This window comes from Sarcophilus harrisii, chromosome 2 (assembly GCF_902635505.1).
Source record: "Sarcophilus harrisii chromosome 2, mSarHar1.11, whole genome shotgun sequence".
Lineage (NCBI taxonomy): Eukaryota > Metazoa > Chordata > Mammalia > Dasyuromorphia > Dasyuridae > Sarcophilus > Sarcophilus harrisii.
In genome coordinates this window covers 121,490,452-121,512,512 of record NC_045427.1, presented here as the reverse complement: position 1 = coordinate 121,512,512, position 22,061 = coordinate 121,490,452, and the positions used below count along the sequence as shown (strand labels likewise).

Genomic DNA, 22,061 nt, shown 5'->3' with positions numbered 1-22,061 from the left:
CTCTGGTTTTAAAATATCAGGACAGTTTTCCTGAATAATTTCTTGAATGATATCTAGGCTCTTTTTTGAATCATGACGTTCAGGTAGACCAATAGTTTTAAGTTATTTCTCCTAGATCTATATTCTAGATTAGTTGTTTTTCCGATGAGTTATTCCACATTTTTTTATTTGGGTTTTGCTTTATTGTATCTTGATTTCTCATAATGTTATTAGCTTCCATTTGCCTAATTTCATTTTGGTTTTGATTTTCAATTTTTCTTTTATTTTTAATTTATGGAACCAAATAACTTTATAACACTACTATTTTTAAATTTTTTTCAAATTTTTTTTTATTTAAAGAAACAATAAAGAAACAGAAAAACAGAAAATTAATACATAACAAAATTTCAACATTCAATACATAACAACATTTCAAAATATATAACAAAAATACAAGTTCAAGAAAACATATATCTGTAGAAGAAATTATATCCATGAGTGTCATCTTTGTAAATTGTCCTTTTGTTCTCTGGTATGTACATTTTTTACTTTATTCTTACCTCCCCCCCCCTTCATCCCCTCCGCTGTTTCCAAGCAATCTTTAGTTAGTAAACCATATATATATACCTTCATACATATACACACACATACCCCCCACATAGATACACACATATCTTTCCTAGGCTTGCTGACACACTTGCTTTCCTATTACTTAACCTCTCCCAATACATGGATCCCATACTTTGGATATAGGAGCTTTGTTATCCTCTTCTGAGTGTGTATTTTGACCTTTCTTGTCACCATAATAACTTTCAATGGTCAGAATATTTATTTGTTGTTTGCTCATTTTCCTAGTCTATTATTCTGCTTTTAACTCTTTGTTAAAGTAAAGCTCTGTTTCCAGGGTGGAGGGTGCACTGTCCCAAACTTTAGGGTTTTTGTGCAGCTCTTTTCAGATTTTCTATGAATCTGACCACAAGCACTCTTTTAAGGATGTCCCTGTCCCACAGTAACTGTAAGATTTAGTGTGCTAAAACAACAGAATTCTACTTTGCTGATTCTCAGGCTCCAGAGTTGGGGCTAGAGATGCATTGGAGTGCCCTTACTGGACTGCACAACCAAGTCCCACCTGTTGCCACTACTCTCTCCAATGACCTTCTGAGTCCTCCCTGGTATTTCCAGTCTGAGAGGGTCAGAAACTTCCAGCACCGCTGCTGATTCAAAAGTACTTATTAATGCTGGGTCCAGGTGGGGCTAGGGCAGTTGCTGGAGCCAGGATTGTGCTGATGTAGCCTGCCTTATTGTGGGCTGGGCTTTCACTCGGGTTCCCTAGACCTTTTCTGCTTACCCTCCAAGTCCTTTTTGGCTGGAAAATATTCTACTCCATCTTTGGGGGTATTCTGATGCTCTCAATTTTGTTTGGAGTCTTTATTTACAGGAATTTGGAATGTTTGGGGGGAGAGGGTGGATAAGCTCCTGCCTTGACGCTATCTCGAGATCTCTAAATTTGTACATCTTATGTTTCTTTTGAGCTATTTCAATTCTCCTCCACATATGATGGAATCATATAATGCTTGGTAGTTTGCCAATGTGTTCTTTGTCACATAATCAATTCCAAAGTTCTTTAGGCAGACCTTCAGAGTGTACTTGTATTGCTTCTTCTCACTAGCATGTGATCACTTGCCTTGTAGGACTGCTTTGTAAAATAGTCTTGTAGGCAACAGCAGTCAGTTCATTGGAGTTGTGTTTTGTTCAATGGAGTTTGAATAGAAAGTATTATTCCAAATCTGGTTTCAGACCTCTATTAGCTGTATGACCTTGGACCAGTCACTTTACCTCACAGAATATTAAATTTGTCTCACTTTCTTCAAAAGTAAAATAGGGATAATATAAAGGCACCTAAATCTTAGAATTACTGTGAAGATCAAATGAGACAATATTTGTAAGGTTCTTGGCTCAATGTCTGGAACATAGTAGGTACAATAGAAATCCCAGCTATTATTATTAACTAAAACTATTTCATTTAAATGTCAAAAATATTCTGGAAAATATCTAAAAAAGTGACTTTCTGGGTGGGTGCAGCTGTACTACAGGTCACATTATTAAGCTTAATGTACATAATTAACATTTTCTTTAACTTTTTTAAAATTTAGATAATTAACAAAACAATCAAATATCCTTTATTTGTTGACTGTTGTCCTTCCTTCTCCAAGAGGACTAAAATGATATCATCATATTAATGTCAAGCTAGAGTATGTTCAACTATGGTTGATCAGATCAATATGAGCTCCAAACGTTCTGTCACAAATTGAGCACAAATAGTCCATGTGAATATTTACAGGTAGATTCTCTAACTTTGCACATCTTGTTTTTCTTTTGAGCTGCTTTAATTCTGCTTTGCTTATGGAGCACAACAGATTTTCTGATTTGTAGTTTTACCAATTTCCTATGTATAAATACAATGAAAATTTAACAACTATCTTTCCTAAGCTAGTAGGAGTTAGCTCCAGTAAGTCCTTCTTTAAAAAAATACTGAAAGGAAATAGTCATTCAACCTAGATTAGACAAGACATGAGAAGAAATATATAAATCCTATTTTCTCAGTATTTGGAAGATACTTTGAGAAGATGGGATTGCATTTACTCATTTGGTCTCAGAGGACAGAATGAAGATCAATGAGTTGGAACTTCATGGAAGGAGCAAGTATCTAATGATACTTGTTATCTAAAGGATCATCTAATGATGGTCCATACACTTTTATGACTACATAAATTAAATTTTTCCTAATTACAGCTTAAGGCTATTTGTCTTTTTTCTATCAATAGAGAAGATGAGCAATATTTGCAAAATTGAGCAAAATTTGACCACTGTATATCAACAACAACAGTTGGTTCTGGCCAGATATAAAATTAAGCTTCTTAACATTAGCACAGTCCACAAGCAGAATTGACTGACTCAGAAAATAATGACTTCCTTATCTCTGGAAAGCTAAGTGGTCATTTGTCAAGGATCACTAAATCACAAAATTTAAGAACTGAAAGTAATCTCAGAAGCCTACAAGACAAGTTTCCATAAACCTGGTATAATATGTCCTATAAGTCACTGTCTAATTTCTTCATGAAGGTTGTCACGGAAGGACTTGTCACCTTTGAAAGTATCTCATTAAAGTTTTGGACTTGTTCAAATTGCAAGAAAATATATTATCTGTTCACTTCCCCGTCTCCCCTTTCTCACCTCATTATATATACCTGAAATATGCCTCACTCAGCTTCTGTTCACTGCTCCTACTTAGATCTCCCCAGGTTATGAACATGTCTAAAGCCTCTTCTCTAGGAAAGCCCTTCAAACACTTGAAGATTGCTGTGTTTCCTCAGTCTTATCTCTTCCAGGCTAAATATCCTCAGATGCTCTCCCTGCAGCATGTTCCCAAGTCATTTCAAGATTTTTTTAGCCCACTTCTAGACATGGTACCCCTTGGATCTGTGCCATTTCTAAAAAGTGATGAACAGATTTTATTTCTAGTGCTGTGCCTGACTATAAGGTAAAGGCTGAATATAGCAGAACTAGTAATTTCCCTGTTCTGGACACCATGATTACTTTAATGCTGCCCAGGATCATTTAGTTGTTTTTGGTTGATATGCCACAAGAAAGTCTATTGAAATTTCTAGATATTTTTAATTAGAACTATTGTCTAGTCACATCATCCCCATCTTGTTATTTGTGAAATTGCTTTTAAGTAAAAAAATGTAGAACTTCATGGTTACTCCTTTTAATTTTCATTTTATATAATTAAATTCATCATTCTGGTTAGTGGTATATTTTTAAAATCTATATACCATGTCAACCATTGTATCAGTTAATACTTCAGACTTTTTTTTAATACTTTCAATAGAAAATTTCACAAGCTTGTCATCTATACCCAGGAATTTTATGAGGCTCATGTGAGATAGTGGATATAAAGCCCTTAAAATATATTAAAAGTGCTATATAAGTATAAGTTACAATCATTGTTATCATTAATTATTATCAGAGAGTCACTAAGCTTCCAATATGGTGAAGATTTCATTTCCTGCTCCTTCCACTTCATTCCTGCTAAGGTCAAACAATGTTAATAGAATAATATAAGTGTGTGGTAGTAAATGTTTAATTATTAGGTTCTTTAAGGGAAAAATGATTTTTGTCATTTCCATATCAGCATGAGTATCATATGTAGGATAACTGTTCTCCTTGTCACTCCTTCTACCTTTTCAGGGATAAAATTATAATTAAGGCAAATCACAAATTTATCATCTGCTCTGTTTTTGCCAGAGAACATACCACCAGATGTCCAAATAATTGAAGTCCCCAATCACTGTGGTTTTGTGTTTTCATGTCAGTTTTCCAAACATGTTTAATTCCATTTCTTTCCCAGGGGTTTGTGGTCCCCTAAAAAAAATCCCTGCTATCTCCTAATACTCAACAAAATATTCTATTTCATATTTATTCAAGTTTATGAATTTGCTTATATAAGAATGTATTCTTAAAGTACTATACTGTTCTTTCCACTGTCCCCTATTTTAACCTTTTCAGTTCCATTTGTACAAGATATTGCCTTCAAGTACCAATCTTCATTCTAGTCCCATCCCATCAGTGATATCCTATAAGTATTTTTTTGTTTCATTGCATTAAGATCTTGAGTTTCCCCCATTTATAAATAAGGTATGTACTTGTACATGGATATCTCAGTCCATGATTTTTATAATCATATTTGCTATTTGACATCATCTCCTATAATACCAATATACTTTTGTGTTTTTCTTCCTACCATTTTGTTCACATTCCTCTTTTTGTTACCATATTTATTAGATCTCTTCAATAATTTTTTTCCTCCTTTATTCCTTTTCTGTTTAATGCCTATCATTCTAGATAAATACACAAACACACACACATATATACACACATATAAAATATTCAAAAATCTCACAAGCCTTAATGTATAGCATTACTCATATATGAACTTGTAGATTAGTTAAACTTTTTGTTTCAAAAGCTTTTCCAAAATTCACAGTGAATTTTTGTGTGAATATATATTTATGTAAATGTATATGTATGAAGATATATATATGCATGTATATTTTAATATACACATACATATATTTATAGCCACCCTTGGTAGATGAACTCTATCTTTTTCAAGAGTTATCTTCCTCCCCTCATCCTCTTAAACCATAGTCAAGAAATTAAAATAACATAAAACAAATTGCTACACAGGTCCAAGTTGGATTATAAGACCTCTAGCAATTTTTTCAACTTAATATTTTATAATTCAATCATTTTTAAAACAGCTAAGTCTCATCTAATTGACATGTAAAATAAAATGGGCATTCATCCTACAGAAAGATCATTGGGGTTCTGAATCTTTGCAGCCCCTTCCTGTTTTGTTTAGCAAAGCAGCAAAATGGCTTTCAGTGATGGTTTTACATTCAGCTAGGTCTTAGTTAGGGAAAATAATGTCTTCTGAAATATTTGCATTATTTGAATTTATAATATTTATTTCTTTTGGTTTGGAAACAATAACTGTATTTGCTTGATTTGCTGCAGAGCTGGATACATGCAACCACTTTAAAGAATTCCTTATTCACACTAATCAAACTAATCAAAATCCTAGCCATATTTTTCAATGAAATTGGAATTTGGAAATTTGGAAATTATTGAATCTAAATTTATCCTTGATCTATTGACAGCTTTTGAAAGATACTGTGCTTATTTGCTCATCATAAATACTGCAAAGGCCTTGAATCAAGACCTGGAAGGTTTGGCATATTTCCCATCTTCTTTACCTTGCCAGTATTCATTTTATCTATTAATATTTTTATATCTATAGAGATAGATTTTAATTAGAAGGAAAAAAACTAAAAACACAAAGAAATCCCAGAAATGATATTCTTACAAGCAGGATAATACTGGTTTTCTGGAGATTAGATTTTTCCCATAACATGCTGTAATACACATTAGTTCACTCATTAGAGTACAACATCTCAGAGGCAGAATAAGATAAGAGCCATTGAGCGTTGTTTGGGGAGCTTCTATTTTTATTGAACAATAAAGAATGGTTTAGCTTATTGATAATCAAGCTTCCCACAGGCAATATTAGTTCAGCTGCCAAGTGATTTTGTTTTGTTTCATTTCTTGAATGTTTTAGTCCACTTACCTCATTTTTATTTTGTGGTGTGATCAGTTTTTTCCTTGGGATGCTAAAAATTCCAAAATGAGGATTATCTCTTAATTTCACATTCCGTGTTGTTACCAGAATAGGAATTTAGGAAAGGAGCAGCTTCAGAAGGCCAAAGATTATGAAATCAAACAAAGAGGAAAAGCTCTAATGGACTCTTTGGAGAGATTTAAAGCATCTCTACATGAATGTATTACAAAGAGGTAAAACATATCTGTGAAAGCACAGAAGGCATTTCAAATATTGTTATTATTTTTACCCCCAAGGTGGAACGCTGACTCTGAATTTTTGAAGCTAAATTATATTTTTTAAAATTCCATTTTTTTTCTTTTGATTTGAGCCATTAGATGATGAGACCAAGATTCCAGAAAGACCAAAGACAATTTATAACTCTTAAAAACTGACTGGATTTATTGCTTCCAATTCTAAGCCCAGAGGATTTTGATTCTATTCTGCAAAATGGTTTTCCCATAAGACAGAGATGCCAATCCATGCATAGAAAAAAGAAGAAACAAAATAAATTAAACAAACCAAAAAAATTTTAAACTATCCATGAAACGGCAAATCTTCAATCAATTAAATCAACTAGACTTTATTAAATGCTTAGTGTTTATCCTATACAATGGAAGATAGAAGGAAATTTAAGGGTAATTCAAGAAAAAAAATTCTCAATGATATTGAAAGAACTATAAGATTTTGATAATATAGTTTCTGCCCATGTACACCTTACAGTTTAGTTGTGGACATAATATTTGAAGATAATCACTTTACCTAAGTTTTTCATAATGACTATTTATGTTCATTTAGAAAGACATATTTATTCACATTTACAGATTCTGAAACTGTATGTCAAGAAGATGAAATAGCTTTTTATACTCATATATCTAATATGTAGCAAATCCCTTATCATCTTACTAGAAGAAGTAACCTTATTTCACTATTTTAGTCAATTAGCTGGTCAATTGATAAACATTTATTAAACTCTTAATATGTGCCATACAAAAAAAAGCAAAAGACCATTTCTTCCCTCAAGGAACGAACAATCTAATGGGGGAGAAAACAAGCAAATAGATCTGTACAAATATGCTACATTTGATGAAAATAGGAAATAAATAAGAAAGGGATGGCAGTAAAATTAAAAGGAATTGACAAAGACCTCTTGTAAAAGATGGAATTTTAGTTGAGTCTTAAAAGAGATCAGGAAAGGCAGAGGTGAAAGTATTCCACTACTCCAGGGATAGGGCATAGCCAGAGAAAATGCTCAGAGATGAGAGATCATTTCTTTTTTCAGGAACAGTAAGGTGCTCAGTATCACTGGATTAAAGAACATGCTGCAAGAATTAAGGTGTAAGACTGAAAAAATAGGAAAGGTCTAGATTATGAAAGGTTTAACTTTCCAGGGGATTTTGTATTTGATCCCAGAGATAATAGAATGCTATTGAAGCTTAAGAAATACATGGTGAGTGGGAGAGGGAGAGAAGGGGGTGTGTTTTAGGAAAGCTCCTTCAAGGAGTTTATATTCAAATACTTTTATGCTTTCCTCTAAGGATATGAGAAATTAGTTTCAATATGATCTAGAAATATTTGAATACCTCTAGTTTCCCAAATGTATGTGACCATAAGTGCCAGTCTTTTTTAAAAGCTCTCTACAACTTACTTTTTATTGTATTATTTTTTATCATATACACTCAGTTTACAGTCAGACATGCCCATAAGATTATTTCATGGGTACTGTGATATATACAGAGAACTTTATCCTGAGACACACAGTATTCTTTTTTTCCTATTTCTATATTCTTGAACAAGTGATATTAATTGTCTAAAATAAACTCCCTTCTTTTTCTATATTTTCAATATTTGTTAAATTCTTTCAAAAGATACATTATATAGGAGACCTGGCTTGATTTTTTTATTCATATCCCAATGTATATCCTAAATACATATGTCTTGTTATTAGTATTCTGCACTCACTAAAATTACTTAATACTATTTTCTATTTACCTATTTATGTACATAACTCCTCAGTAGAATGTAAATTCTTTGATGGCAGAGACTACTTTAGTTTTTGTCTTTTTACATCCATTATGTAGGAAAATGATTTGCTCATACCAGGTACATAAAACATTTTTGATGAACTGAATAATGGAATTCTTAAAAATAATAATAATAATCCCTCTCATCTAAAATGGCCATTCCTTGCCAGGAAACAACCATAGGTCAGTAATTCATTTCATATCAAAAGACCATAGGTTTATAAGGACATTCAAGACCTATTCTACAATTCTGTTGAGAGTCCTTGGGGGGAACCGTAATATATCTATTTTCCAATATTTTAGGGCCAAGTAGTCTCCAAGCAAAATTGTTTTTTATATATTGTTTTTTTGTGTGTAATATCCTTGATCATCTCATTCTGCTTTTCACAGGTCCGCTATTAATACCGAGTTTGGAAAACATAATTGCAATATGTGGTAGACAGAGATTTTCATTAACTACACAGAAGGAAAAAAAATGTTTAGGGAGAGACATTTCTTTCCTATTGATTCAATCAAAAATGCCTTGGAAGGAAAGGTTATGCTTATTAAATTCTTTTCAAAAAGGTAACTGTTAAAAATGTGAATTCTTCCACATCAGCATTCTAAAAAATCGGTATATAATCTCTTCAGGTTCTGTCATTTGTGTATTTTTGCTCTACTCTGTGACTTTGAAATATGTGACTTTTTTATTAGTCTTTTTCTGAAGAAGTGGAGGGTGGAGGGAATTTTCACGTGGTAGCAAAGAGCGTTATCAACACTGCTATTTTTGAGACATGGGGTTGCCTAGCAATGCCAGGAATTAAAGAGGGGAGGCAATAACAGAGCAGAGTGTTGTGAAATTACAAAAGGGTACAGCAGCAGATTGGCTTGCAATACTTATCAAAAGGTCTTTAAGTGAGAGCGGATATAGGATTTGCTAGCGGCATGATAAATATCGACTGATCATTTTTCAATGTTCTTCCTGTCTTTTGTTTGGTACAGTTCTACCCAATGGAATTCTTGTATTTCAAGTTCATTAACAGCCCGAAAATCTAGGTTAAAAACTTTTTGAAAACAGGACATCTTGCTCCATAAAACCATCAATGAGTCAGGGAGTTGGCTTTTGGGATACAGAAACACAGCCAGTCCATGGTTGATTTGTTTTCTAGTTACCTTTGACCCCAAGATTTAAAGCCACAAAAGAATGTAGAAATCATCCAGTTTGAAATGGCTTATTTTATAGAGGGAAACTCTAAGCCAGAGATCAAGTGATTTATCTAAGGTCACACAGCTGATTAATTGGATGGCCAGAATTCAAGCCCAATTCTCCTCAATCCAAATCTAATCTTTCTTCCATTTTTCCCTTAAATTTCAGAAACTCTTCCTTTTCTAAAGGAGAAGTTAAATTTGTTGTTTGCACTTTATTTTTAAAAATGACCGAGGACATCACAGGTGCTATCTTCAGGGAAAGATGAAACAACTTTTTTTTTTTCATTTTTAACTGAATTGGCATTCATGAATAGCATCATTGGCAAGAATGCCCACATCACCAGCATCACAGATGCATTGGAATATGAGCAGCTATTGCCTAAATACTCCTAGGAACAAGGAAATAAGGCTGTATTCCAAGAAAGGGGACTTTATTGATCAGCAAGTCAAATTATTAATTTAATAGGGCAGGAAAATTAGATACAGGATTATTTATTTGTTTACCAGGTATAATTTTCATACCTCCTAGTAGACGATTTATTCCACCAATTCAAGCCCAAATCTTTTCTACATCTTGTTATGGAATATTACCTAAAAGCATAGTCATTATGTATATTTATGAATTATAAACAGTATTTGAACCCAGATCTTACAGACTAGTAGGCCAGATGTCTATTTATTGCGTGAAATGTGATATGATTTACCAAGGTTACCAATCTCATACACTGGAGAGGAGGGGTATAAATATAAGTCCCATGACTTCAAATCTAGGGCTCTTTCAACTATATAAAGCTGCTCTATTGAACAATATACCTTTTATTGTCACTTTTAATATACTCTGAATATAATGTTACATTGCAATTTATACTGTTTTCACTTTACCTATCAGGACCTGGAAATGATCTTGCATTCAGCAAAGCTATACTAGCAAACCCTAAGTTCTGGGAGATATAATTAATACAAAAAATTCTCATAATATATTCCTAATTACTGAGAATGCATTTATCCAAGAACTGGGCAGTCTAATTTTAGAAAAGCTTATCATCAGTGTGATTCTGGGCAAATCACTTAATCATATTTGTCTCAGTTTCCTCATCTGGAGGAGGCAAACAACTCCAGTATCTTTGCCAAGAAAACCCCAAATTAGGTTACAAAGAGTCGATACAACTGAAATAATTGAACAACAACATTATCAATAGATTGACCATAGAATGATGATTAAGTTAGCCAAACAAACTTGTGAAACCATGAAGGAAAGTATGGAGGTACTTTAATCACTATTGATAAAGGACATAGCAACATTTAAGGAAATCATGGATCTTTGGAAATCCTGAAGAAAGAAATAGTCATATAATTGAACTAAAAGGACTTCAGGATCTGTTCTAGTTCTAAAAAATGTAGAGTATAGCCCAGTAGCTTTAACCAGTGTCTCTGGAATATTATCAGGTGTAATCCCCAAGCTACATTATCAGGAGATAGTGAACTTAGTTCACCTCCTAAGCTACCAGTGGACCCTAGCCATAAGTTTTCAAACAATTACTATTGTGATGAATATCAGCAAACCTCTCCTCTTTCAATCATAATGTCTTCTGTGAAAGTTTTATAATCTGATCTCCCTAATAAGTGCTCAAATGAAGCTATGACAACCACTGGGAAAAAGCCAGTGATACCAAGACCCTCCTCCGCATGAAAAAGTGTGAATTGTCAAAGAAAGAACCATATTTGTGAATTGGATATAGGGAGATTGACATACAGATGCTAAGAGATTGTGTTTTTAGGGGACAGACTTGAAAGTACCAACTCTTCCACAAAGGGATCATGGAGGATCATACAGAGAACATTATGTCATTATATTTTATCTTGTGTGTAGGAGAGAGTTGGGGAGAAACATATATGTTACTACATGAAAAAATACTCTGAGCTCCAGAAAAAAAATAAAAAGAAAAGAAAATCAAATCTATTACCTAGGGATAATTTTCCTATTATCAATTCAAATCTGGTTTGTTGGAAATAACCCCAAATTTGGAGTCATAGAGTCTGGATTCAAATTATAAGCTTTCCACTTAACTAGTTATGTTAACTTTTGCAAACCACTTTTTAAGCTTCAGTTTCATTATTTTTTAAACATGGACACCGGATTTTAAACATGGATACCTGGACACATGCCTTCCAGGTCTAGGTCCTTAGCCCTATAGATTAGCAGTTTCCTTGTGATACCATGGAAAGAACACTGGCCTTGGATTCAGGAGAAATTTTACTTTGAAACCTGCCTCTGACTATTTCACTTTCCCTTCTAGATCCATCTAGGTCCAGTGCCCAAATATACATCATGATGACTGGAGATGGCTCTGGATGCAATGGAAACTCTTGGCTAATTGTGGCCTAGTCTTAATCACTGAATCATTATGGCTTCAAAGTGAGAAATCATCTATTTCAGTGGAGTCAAACTTAAAAATGGGCATGTGAACCTTTGTTTAAGTATACCTGATGACTATATATTGATTTAGAAAATGACTTATTAACATTGTCCATGTTTTATTGGATTTTTGTTTATTATTTTAAATATTTCCCAATTATATTTTAATCTGTAAATATTAGCTATCTTATATCATTATCTTTTCAGTGAGAGAGATCTTATTCATCTTTTTGGACACTTTTTTTTTCTTTCTTTCTTTCTTTTTTTTTTTTTTTTGCTTCTGTTTTTGCTGAGGCAATTGGGATTAAGTGACTTGCCAATGGTCACACAGCTAGGAAGTGTTAAGTGTTTGAGACCAGATTTGAACTGAGATCCTGCTGACTTCAGGGCTGGTGCTCTAACCACCGCACCACCTAGCTGCCCCTTGTCATTTTTATTTAAGAAAATCCCTAATGGAGGGCAGAACCAAGAAGGTAGAAGAAATTCAGAAAGCTGCCTGGAGCTTTTCCAAGTATCCTAAGAAAAAAAATTTAATTAAGCCTCTAAATAGATTCTGGAATGTTAATCCACAAAAAAATGGAGTGAAATATGCCCTTTCTGTTATCATCCTCTTCCCTTCCCATATCACATCCTACTCCTATTTTCCTGCAGGAATAAATAGATTTCTCTACCCCTATCAAATATGTATGTTATTTCCTATTTGAGCCAATTCTGATGAGATTCACTCACTCACCTCTCCTTCTCTTCCACTCGATCCACTGTAAAAGCTTTTTCTTGCCTCTTTTTTATGGCAAATAATTTGTACCATTCCACTTCTCTCTTTCCCTTACTTCCAATACATTCCTCTCTCAAAACTTAATTTCATCATTAAAAAAATATTATCCCTTCATATTCAACTCACACCTGTGACTTCTGTCTATATATACCATTTCTAACTGCCAATAATAATGACAATGTTCTAATGAGTTACAAGTATCATCTTCCCATGTACTACTGTAAACAGATAAACCTTATGATATCACTTTCTTGATTACCTCCTTATGCTTCTCTGGAGTCCTGTATCTGAAAACCAGATTTTCTACTCAGCTCTGGTCTTTTCACCACAAATGCTTGAAAATCCTGTTTTATTAAATGACTACCTTTTCCTCTAAAGGATTATTCTCAGTTTTGCTGGGTAAGTATTTCTTAGCTGCATTCCTAGCTTTATTGCTCTCCAGAATATAATATTCTAAGCCCTCAAGTCTTTTAATGTAGAAGCTGCTCAATCTTGTGTTATCCTGACTGTGACTCCACTGTATTTGAATTGTTTCTTTTTGGATGCTTGCAATATTTTCTCCTTGACCTAAGAGTTCCAGACTCTGGCTACAATAATACTGGGAGATTTGTGGATCTCTTCCAGGGGATGATCAGTGTATTCTTTCATTTTCTATTTTACCTGCTAGTTCCAGAATATCAGGACAGTTTCCCTTGAAAATTTCTTAAAAGATGATGTGTAGACTCTTTTTTTTTTTTTTTTTTTTTTAAATCCGAACTTGCTGATAGACCAATATTTTTTAAATTCTCTCTCCTGGATCCATTTTCCAGGTCAATTGTTTTTTCAATGTATGCATTTTTTCTATTTTTCTGGTTTTGCCTTTATTGTATCTTGATTTCTCATAAAGTCATTATCTCCCATTTGCTCAATTTTAATTTTTAAGAAATTGTTTTCCTCAGTGAACTTTTGTACTTCCTTTTTCATTTGGCCAATTTTGTATTTTAAGGCATTCTGTGCATTATCTTTTTGTATTTCCTTTGCACCTCTCAATTCTTTTCCTAAGTTGTCCTCTAGCTCCCTTACTCCACTTTCAAAATTCCTTTTGAGATCTTCCATGCTGTAAACTCAATTCTTATTTTTCGTGGAGGTTTTGGATGTAGGAGCCTTGACTTTGTTATTATCTTCTGAGAATTTTGATCTTCCTTGCTACCATAAAACTTTCAATGGTCAGAATTTTTGTTGTTGTTGTTGTTATCTGCTCATTTTCGTTGTCTATTACTCAGCTGTTTACATTTTTTTTTGTTCAAGTAGGGCTCTTTTTCCAGTGAAGGGTGCACTGTCCCAAACTTCAAAGGTTTTGTGCAGCTATTTTCAGTCACCCATATAGTAACCTGACCACAAGCACTCCTGCTCTGGAGTTGTTGGGAGTGTCCCTATCCTAGGGTAGCTGTAAGATCTATTGTGCTTTGGTAACTCCAGAGGTTGGGGCTGGGGATGCACTGAAGCAGCTTGAGCTAGGATTAAACACCAGATTCCCACCCTAGTGCCCTAGACCATCTCTGCTGGCTTTCCAAATCCTCTTGGAGTCCCCAGGCTGAGAGTCTAGAAGCCTCCAGCACTGTTGCTGATTCAGAGGTCCTCCCTAGCTGATGCTGGGGTCCTGGCTGGTTTGGGACAGAGATGGGTTTCGATCTGGGACTGGGGCTGCGCTGTAATGGTCTATGCTAGGATTGCACACTGGGCTCCCACCTTGCTTTCACAGACTTTTTCTGTTGACTTTTTAAGTTGTCGTTGGTATCTTTCAGCTGAGAAATCTGTATTGCCATTGATTCAGAAGTTCGGACAGCAGCCAGGTCCAGGTCTGGGTCCAGGTCCCAATCCTGAATTGGGGCTGGGGCTGGGATTGTGCTGACATAACCTGCACTGAGATTGCACCCTGGGATCCCACCCTGGTTCCACAGACTTTTTATACTGAACTTCTAAGCAGCCTCCCGCTGGAAAATATTCTACTCCACCTTTTTGGTTGTTCTGATGCTCTAAAATTTACTTAGAGTCATTTTTAAAAAGAATTTGGAGTGGTTTGGGGATAGAGATTAGGGAAGTTCTTGCCTTTACTCTGCCATCTTGGCTCTACCTTCTACATATACCTTTTCAATAATGGGGGATACAGTGGGAAAAAACTGAAACTCAAAATTTTCAAAACAAATGTTAAATATTATGTTATGTGTAGCCAAAGAAAATAAAATATTAAAGAAAAATAAATGATAACCAGGCAGATTTCAGAAAAATCTAAAGATTCAAATTCAGAAAGATTTACTTGTACTGATGCTCAGTGAAGTAAGCAGACCTAGCAGAATATTGTACACAGCAACAGAAACACTGAGTAATGATTAATCATGGTAGATTTGGCTTTTCTCAGCAATACAATGATCCAAAGTAATTTCAAGAGAATCATGATGAAAAATGCTATCTACATTCAGAAAAACAACTGTGAAGTCTGAATGCAAACCAAAGCATACAATTTTCACTTTTTGTTTTGTTTTTTCTTTCTTATGTTTTTTCTTTACATTTTTTGGGGAGTGAAGGAAGGATTCAGATTCTTTTTTCACTATATATATATATATATATATATAGTGGAAATATGCTTTAATTGACTATACATGTATAATCTATATCAGATTTCTTTCTCTCTTGGGAAGGAGGAGAGAAGGGAGTGAGAAAAATTTGAAATCCAAAATATAAAAACGAATTTTGAAAACTGTCTTAAATATAATTGGAAAAATATTATTAAATGGGAAAAAAAGAAATGCAAAAATAAACTATTATATTAATACAGATGGAGGTCTAAAGAAAGATGATGAGTGTTTGCACCATGTTAATTGTGTAAAAAAAGAGAAAAGGATGAAAATGAAAGACGATGAGTTAATGGAATTAACATCTCTAAATGTCATTCAGAGCACTAACTCATTAAAAAAAAAACTTCAATTTCTTTCAAACATTCATGCATTGTGTAACAACCCTTTAACAATTTTCCTTTACTTTAAAAATAAATTTCAATAGTATTTTATTTTTTCACTTGGTTGATTGTAGGTAAAGTAAAATAATGACACATAGATTTTTAAACTGGGTGACTTAGAGAATGTTGGTGCTTTTAATAGACAGAAGAAAGTTATGGAAAGGGGAAGAAATGAGGAAAAACAATAAGTCCTCTTTTAAACATGTCAAAGATTCAGAAATAACTGTGAGGAGAGAGGTGAAGATTAGATGTATAAATAGGATAGTCATCTACAAAAGAGAAGATAATTGGAATCCATGGGTCACCGATGAGATCAACAAAAGAAAGAATATAGAGAAAAGGGGAAAAAATACCCAAACAGAGGCTTGGAATACACTCATTCAATAAGATACAGCATAATGACAATAATGCTATGAAGGACAGAGGATTTAGTAAATGAAAATCCATGATAGAACAATATTGCAAAATCCAAGGAGAAGAAAGTCTCCAAAAGATGGGTTATAGCATTGTCAGATATTGTAGGATATCTGAGGAAAGATCACTGGATTTGTCAATGAAGAGATTACTGGTGACCTTGGAGAGAGCATTCTAATTGATTGGTGGGGATGGAAGCCAGAATAAAAGGAAGCCAAAATAAAAATACCTTACAGAAGGTGTTAAAGTGAAGAAAAAAACTCCATAGAAAGTTTTCTTGCACTATTATTTTAAGGAAAACATGTTGTAAACTCCAAAGTACTGTACTATAATGACTTCTTACCTCCTAATATTTTTTCAGGATCATGTAGTTTGGGAAACAAAATGAGGAAAAATAGCCTCTGAAAATGGCAATCTTCTTTTCTTCCATTGCTCAAGATAGGAGGAAAGAAGAGAGAAAGAAAAGCGAGGTGGCAAGATTTGAGGCTCAGCATGGAAAGATTTGCCTTTGTCTTTTGGCCTTTTGCCCAAATATATAGACTTATAGCTTTAGGTGGGCTATGCAGTCACCACTGATGTATCTGAACCACACTTACTGGGGAGGAGAGTCCAAAGTCCAGAAAACAGTTAGTCAAGCACCACAGGGGAAAGATAGCAATCAAATCTTTGTGAAATCTCTGAATTGAAAAGAGTACCAAAATACTGCTTCATCTCTTTTCAATCCTCCAAATTTCTTCAGTGTTTTCACTGTTCTAGACCCAGACCTAGACCTGGTCCCTGAAATTCATACTGCATTATTTCTCTTACCCCTTTTTCAATGTACATTTGAGTTTGAAAGTATGCTCTGGAATATGACACACCTATCCCACATAAGAGCACTGAAACTTTTCTACTTGCAACTTCACTAAGTTAAATAAATTTTATGGAGGCAAAAACAAATTTTTTAAATATTTTTTTAAATTCATAATTTTAATTTCTTTCTACCCAAAACTCCTAAGCATGAACCTTGAAATGTCTTTGATTTTAGGACTCTCCTTTGTCTTTTTTTTTAAATGCTTTCCTGAAATCTGTGAAACCCTTTTTTGTTTTGTTTTGTTTTTTTCTTTTAGGATTCTGTTTTTTACTTCACTCTGCTATTCGCTTCCATTTTATGGGAGAATTCGTGCCATTCACATTCATAGTCATGATAACCTGCTCTGTATTTCCCTCCATCCTATTTTCTGCCATATACATACATATATATATATATATATATATATATATATATATACTTTTGTTCTCTTTCCATCCCTTCCTTAGTCATGGTTTGTTTTTTGTTTTTTTTTTTTTACCACCAGCTATCTTATCTCCTATCAACCCTCCCCCCTTCTCTTAGTAGTGTTTTTTAAAAACACACTACCTTATCTTCTATCATCCCTTCCCTTTTTGTCTTACTATTTTCCCTATTGTTTCTGTCCTCTCTTCTCTCCTGTCCCTCCCTTTTCTTTCCTCTTTTTACTCCTACTTCTTTATAGGATTAGATAAATTTCTATACCCAACTGAATGATTTATTTATTCCTTCTTAGAGCCAAAACTGATGAGATCAAGCTTCGGACAATGCTCATCCCCCTCCCTTCTTTTCCCTCCATTGTAATAGATATTTTGTATCTCTTCATGTGAACTAATTTTCTCATCATACCTCTCCTTTGCTCTTTTTTCAGTACAGACCTTTTTCCACCCCTTAATGTCAATTTTTTTGACGTTATTACTTAAATGTCCATTCACAACCACACCTTCAGTTCATGTGATGTTCCCCTCTTTCTGTCCCAGTGACAGTTACAGTTCTCAAGAGTTATAGATATCATTTTTTCCATCTAGGGTTGTAAATAGTTTAACCTTTAATAATATATATTTTTCTCTGTTTACCTTTCTATACTTCTTGAGCCCTGTGTTTGTGGATTAACTTTATTTTCAGTTTAGTTCTGGTTTTTTCAATAGAAATGATTGAAAGTCTCTTACTTCACTGAAGCTCTATTGCTTTCCCTGAAAGATGATGCTGAGTCTTGCTGACTAATTAATTCTTAGTTGTAACCCCAGGTCCTTTGTCTTCCAGAATATAGTATTCCAGGTCCTCCATTCCTTTATTGTAGAAGCTTCCAGATCCTTGGTAATGATGACTATTGCTCCTTGATAGTTGAATTGTTTTTGTCTAGCAGTTTTTTTTTTTCATTGAAATTGTAGTTCTATGAACCAGCTATGCCCAGAAAAAGAACTCTGGGAGATGACTAAAAACCATTACATTGAATTCCCAATCCCTATATTTATGCCCACCTGCATTTTTGATTTCCTTCACAAGCTAATTGTACAATATTTCAGAGTCTGATTCTTTTTGTACAGCAAAATAACGTTTTGGTCATGTATACTTATTGTGTTTCTAATTTATATTTCAATGTACTTAACATCTACTGGTCATCCTGCCATCTGGGGGAGGTGGTGGGGGGGTAAGAGGTGAAAAATTGGAACAAGAGGTTTGGCAATTGTTAATGCTGTAAAGTTACCCATGCATATATCCTGTAAATAAAAGGCTATTAAATTAAAAAAAAAAATTGTAGTTCTAGAATTTTGCAGCAATGTTCCTTGGGGTTTTTCTTATAGGATCTCTTTCCAAAGGTAATTTATGGATTCTTTCAATGAGTATTTCCCCCTCTAATATTCTAGAATATTAAGCAGTTTTCCTTAATTATCTCTGGAAGAATGCTATTCAGGCTCTTTATTTTTGGTCATGGCCTTCAGGTAGGTCAATAATTTTTAAATTGCCTCTTCTTGATCTATTTTCCAGGTCAGCTGTTTTTCCAATAAAGCATTTCACATTTTCTTCCATTTTTCATCCTTTTTAGTTTGTTTGATTGAGTCTTGCTGTCTCACTGAGTCATTAGTTTCCATTTGCCCTGTTCTAGTTTTTAATGTGTGATTTTCTTCAGTTATCTTTTGTATCTCTTTTTCCATTTGGTTAATTCTACTTTTCAAAGAGTTTTTTTTCTTCAGACAATTTTTTTCCTTCCTTTTCCAAGCTGTTGACTCTCTCATGAATAATTCTCATTTCTTTGGTTTTTTTCCTTCTACCTCTCTTATTTGCTTTATTTGCACTTCCAAGAAGCCTCTTTGGGTTTGGGACCAATTCATTGAGATTTCTTCTGTGAAAGTTTTGTCATTTGACTTGGTGTTTTGTTCTGCCTTATTACTCTAGCAGCTTTCTTTGGTCAAGATTCTTTTCTGTTTCTTGCTCATTCTCTTTCATTTTATTTTAGCATTTCCTCTTTTTTTACTTTTATGGTTGAATTTTGCTCCTGGGGTAAATGGAATGCTGCCCCAACTTCCTGGGCAGCTCTGAGCCTTGGCTTTGAGCACAGGGACCCCTTGTTTGCAGGTAGCAGCTTGCCTGTTCTGACAAGGATCAGCCTAGTTTCCCAGAGTTTTCCTTCTGAGCTGGGACTGAAAGGTACCACTCTCTTGTGCTCCTCTACTGAGCCAGGATTGAGGATCTTAATTGCTGATTTGCTGTGATTTAGACCCTGCCACTGGCTTTCTCAGAATCTATCTGACCTGGGCTAAAAATAAAAACCCTTTTCACCCCAATGAGATCAATCTTTCTTGAAGTTTTTCTAATATATCTTGAGCTGGAAAGGGGTTTCATTCTTTCAGACTCTACTCAGAGGCTTGGTTTCATGTAGTTTTTGACAGAAACTTGTGAAACTCTTTTAACATGAAACTGTATCCACCATTCTAATTCTAGAAATATTTCTTTCTCTCTCTCTCTCTCTCTCTCTCTCTCTCTCTCTCTCTCTCTCTCCCCTCCCTCTCTCTGTCTCTCCATCTCTGTCTCTGTCATTCTGTTTCTCTGTCTCTCTCTCTGTCTCTCTCTCTCTGTCTCTTTGTCTGTCTACCTTCTTCCCTTACCTCTTTCTCTTTTTCACATTCACTCAGACATATTTACACAATCTTTATCAATCTTTCAATTTCTCTCTTTCTGTCTCTCTATCTTTATCTCTCTGTGTCTCTCTCCTTCCCTTTCTCTCGCTGTATTTGTCTCTCTCTGTTCCTCTCTTCCTTTACTCTCCTGCAATCCTAACACAATCTAAATGGTCTTCTAAACTATGAAGCTATGTTCAGCACCACTCTAATAAGTACTAATTAGTCCTTAAATAAACTGAAAAAAACAAACAGAATAAAATTCCAGAAGAACAAACGTTGGGTAATTTGGATAATGCACTAAGGAAAGGTAAATACACAGTAGCAATACCATGGGAACTGCATGTCCTTCCAAAAAAGGTAGAAAATTATCTTGGTGTTAGTGAGAAGACATGAAATATTTTTAACTGGTCTAAGACAATGGAAAGGGAATACATTGGAAAATATGACTAGAGTCCTTTTTTTTTTTTTTTTTTTTTTTGTGACTAGAGTCCTAAAAGCAACCCTTAGAAGTAGCTAGGTGGAAAAACAGGTAAAACTTGGGAGTCAAGAACACATTAATTAAAATTTTGCCTAATACATTTATGAGCTGTGTGACTCTGGGTCAGTCATTTATTCACTCTGAGTCTCAATTTTCTCATCTGTAAGCTAAAGATAATTATGGCACCTATCTCTTTACTAGGTTGAATGAACTAACATATTTAAAGCACTTTGTAAAGCTGAAAGAATTATATAAATGCTAGTTATTCTTATGCTAAGCTTTGGGATATATTTGGTTTTATTCTTAGGTTCAAGATTTTAAGTATCTTTGTTAAGAAAATCCCAGATGAAATCATAAATAGTCCAACATGGCTAAAAACAAAATAAGTTTAAAATTAAAGAATGTATTTAAACTTATAATAACAATGTATGATATAGTACATTAGGAGATAATGAGTTTTGTTGAGGAACTGAAATGTTAGAAAATAAGATTTATGAAAAAAGAGAAAAACTGGGATTATTCAGTCTAAAGAAGATACCATTAAGTGTTTTAACACTGTATTTTTAGAATTAACCTCTCCTCACTGGGCTGGGTTGGTCCAATTATGAGAAGCACACGTTTATACAGAAAGTTTTTGTGGTATGGTCTTACCTACCAGATAATTCAATGTGCCTACATAATCTTAATGGCCAAGAATCAACTTAAACAATGATGAGGGATTGGAGGAGGACTTTAGTGGAAATAGTCTTCCTTTCCAGATATAATCAACTTCTTGTGTTAAGGAATTATGCTGTTATCTATCTTTGGTTTGCAGTCATACCTGTACTCTCATCCATGCTTTCTTCAGATACATGCTCATTTTGATGGACCCACTCCCCATTGCATTTGAAGAAAATCTGCATTGCAGGCATGGCTTTGCACCTCAAGGCAATTGGGTTGCTCTTTATGATATATGCATCATCAGGCTCCTGCATGAAATGAGGCAGTGTTCCAGGCGCTGATGGGATGGACTCAGGCAGGGTATCACCATTGTCACTTCCTGTGGAAAATGAAAAGCAAATCAGAACAGAACCAGCATTAATCACATAAATACTAGTGGGGAAAACCAAATTTTCACTTTGTTGTAAAGAATGGTAACAGTTCAATAGAGTTTAATGCAGCATTCGATGAAGGGGTTAATTAGCTACTAAGTATACTGTTTAATTTAATAGACATTCTGCTCTCATCATTCAACTTAACTGTCAATCCAAATTTGTCAATGTGATATTAATTGACAAAATTAATATTCTTATTCATTTATCTGGTCGTCAGCTAATAAACATTTATTAAAGGCTTACTATGTTCTAGACACTTTGCTAAGCAATAAGGATACAAAGAAAGGTAAAAAGAAGGTCTTCTCAAGGCAGTCACAGTCTAAAGGGGGATATAACCAGAAAACAATTACGTACAAACAAACTATATAAAGGATAAATTGAAAACAATCAATAAAGAGAAGATGATAGAATTAAGGCCTATTGGGAAAGTCTTCTGAAGAAGCTGGAATTTTTATCAGGGACTTTTAGCAGGAACCTAAACAAAGTCAAGGAAACCAGACTGGAAAGGTGAGGGGAGAGGGAATTCT

At 34.2% G+C, this 22,061-nt stretch overlaps 1 protein-coding gene across 1 annotated transcript in view; it reads right to left on the bottom strand.

The window, feature by feature from the left end:
- UNC5D (unc-5 netrin receptor D) overlaps window positions 1-22,061 on the bottom strand; it is a 385,851-nt gene that overhangs the window by 355,288 nt on the left and 8,502 nt on the right. Inside the window, exon 3 of the mRNA XM_031949254.1 lies at window positions 21,261-21,556. Within this exon, the coding sequence (XP_031805114.1) occupies window positions 21,261-21,556 (296 nt within the window). The remainder of the gene's footprint in view (window positions 1-21,260; window positions 21,557-22,061) is intronic.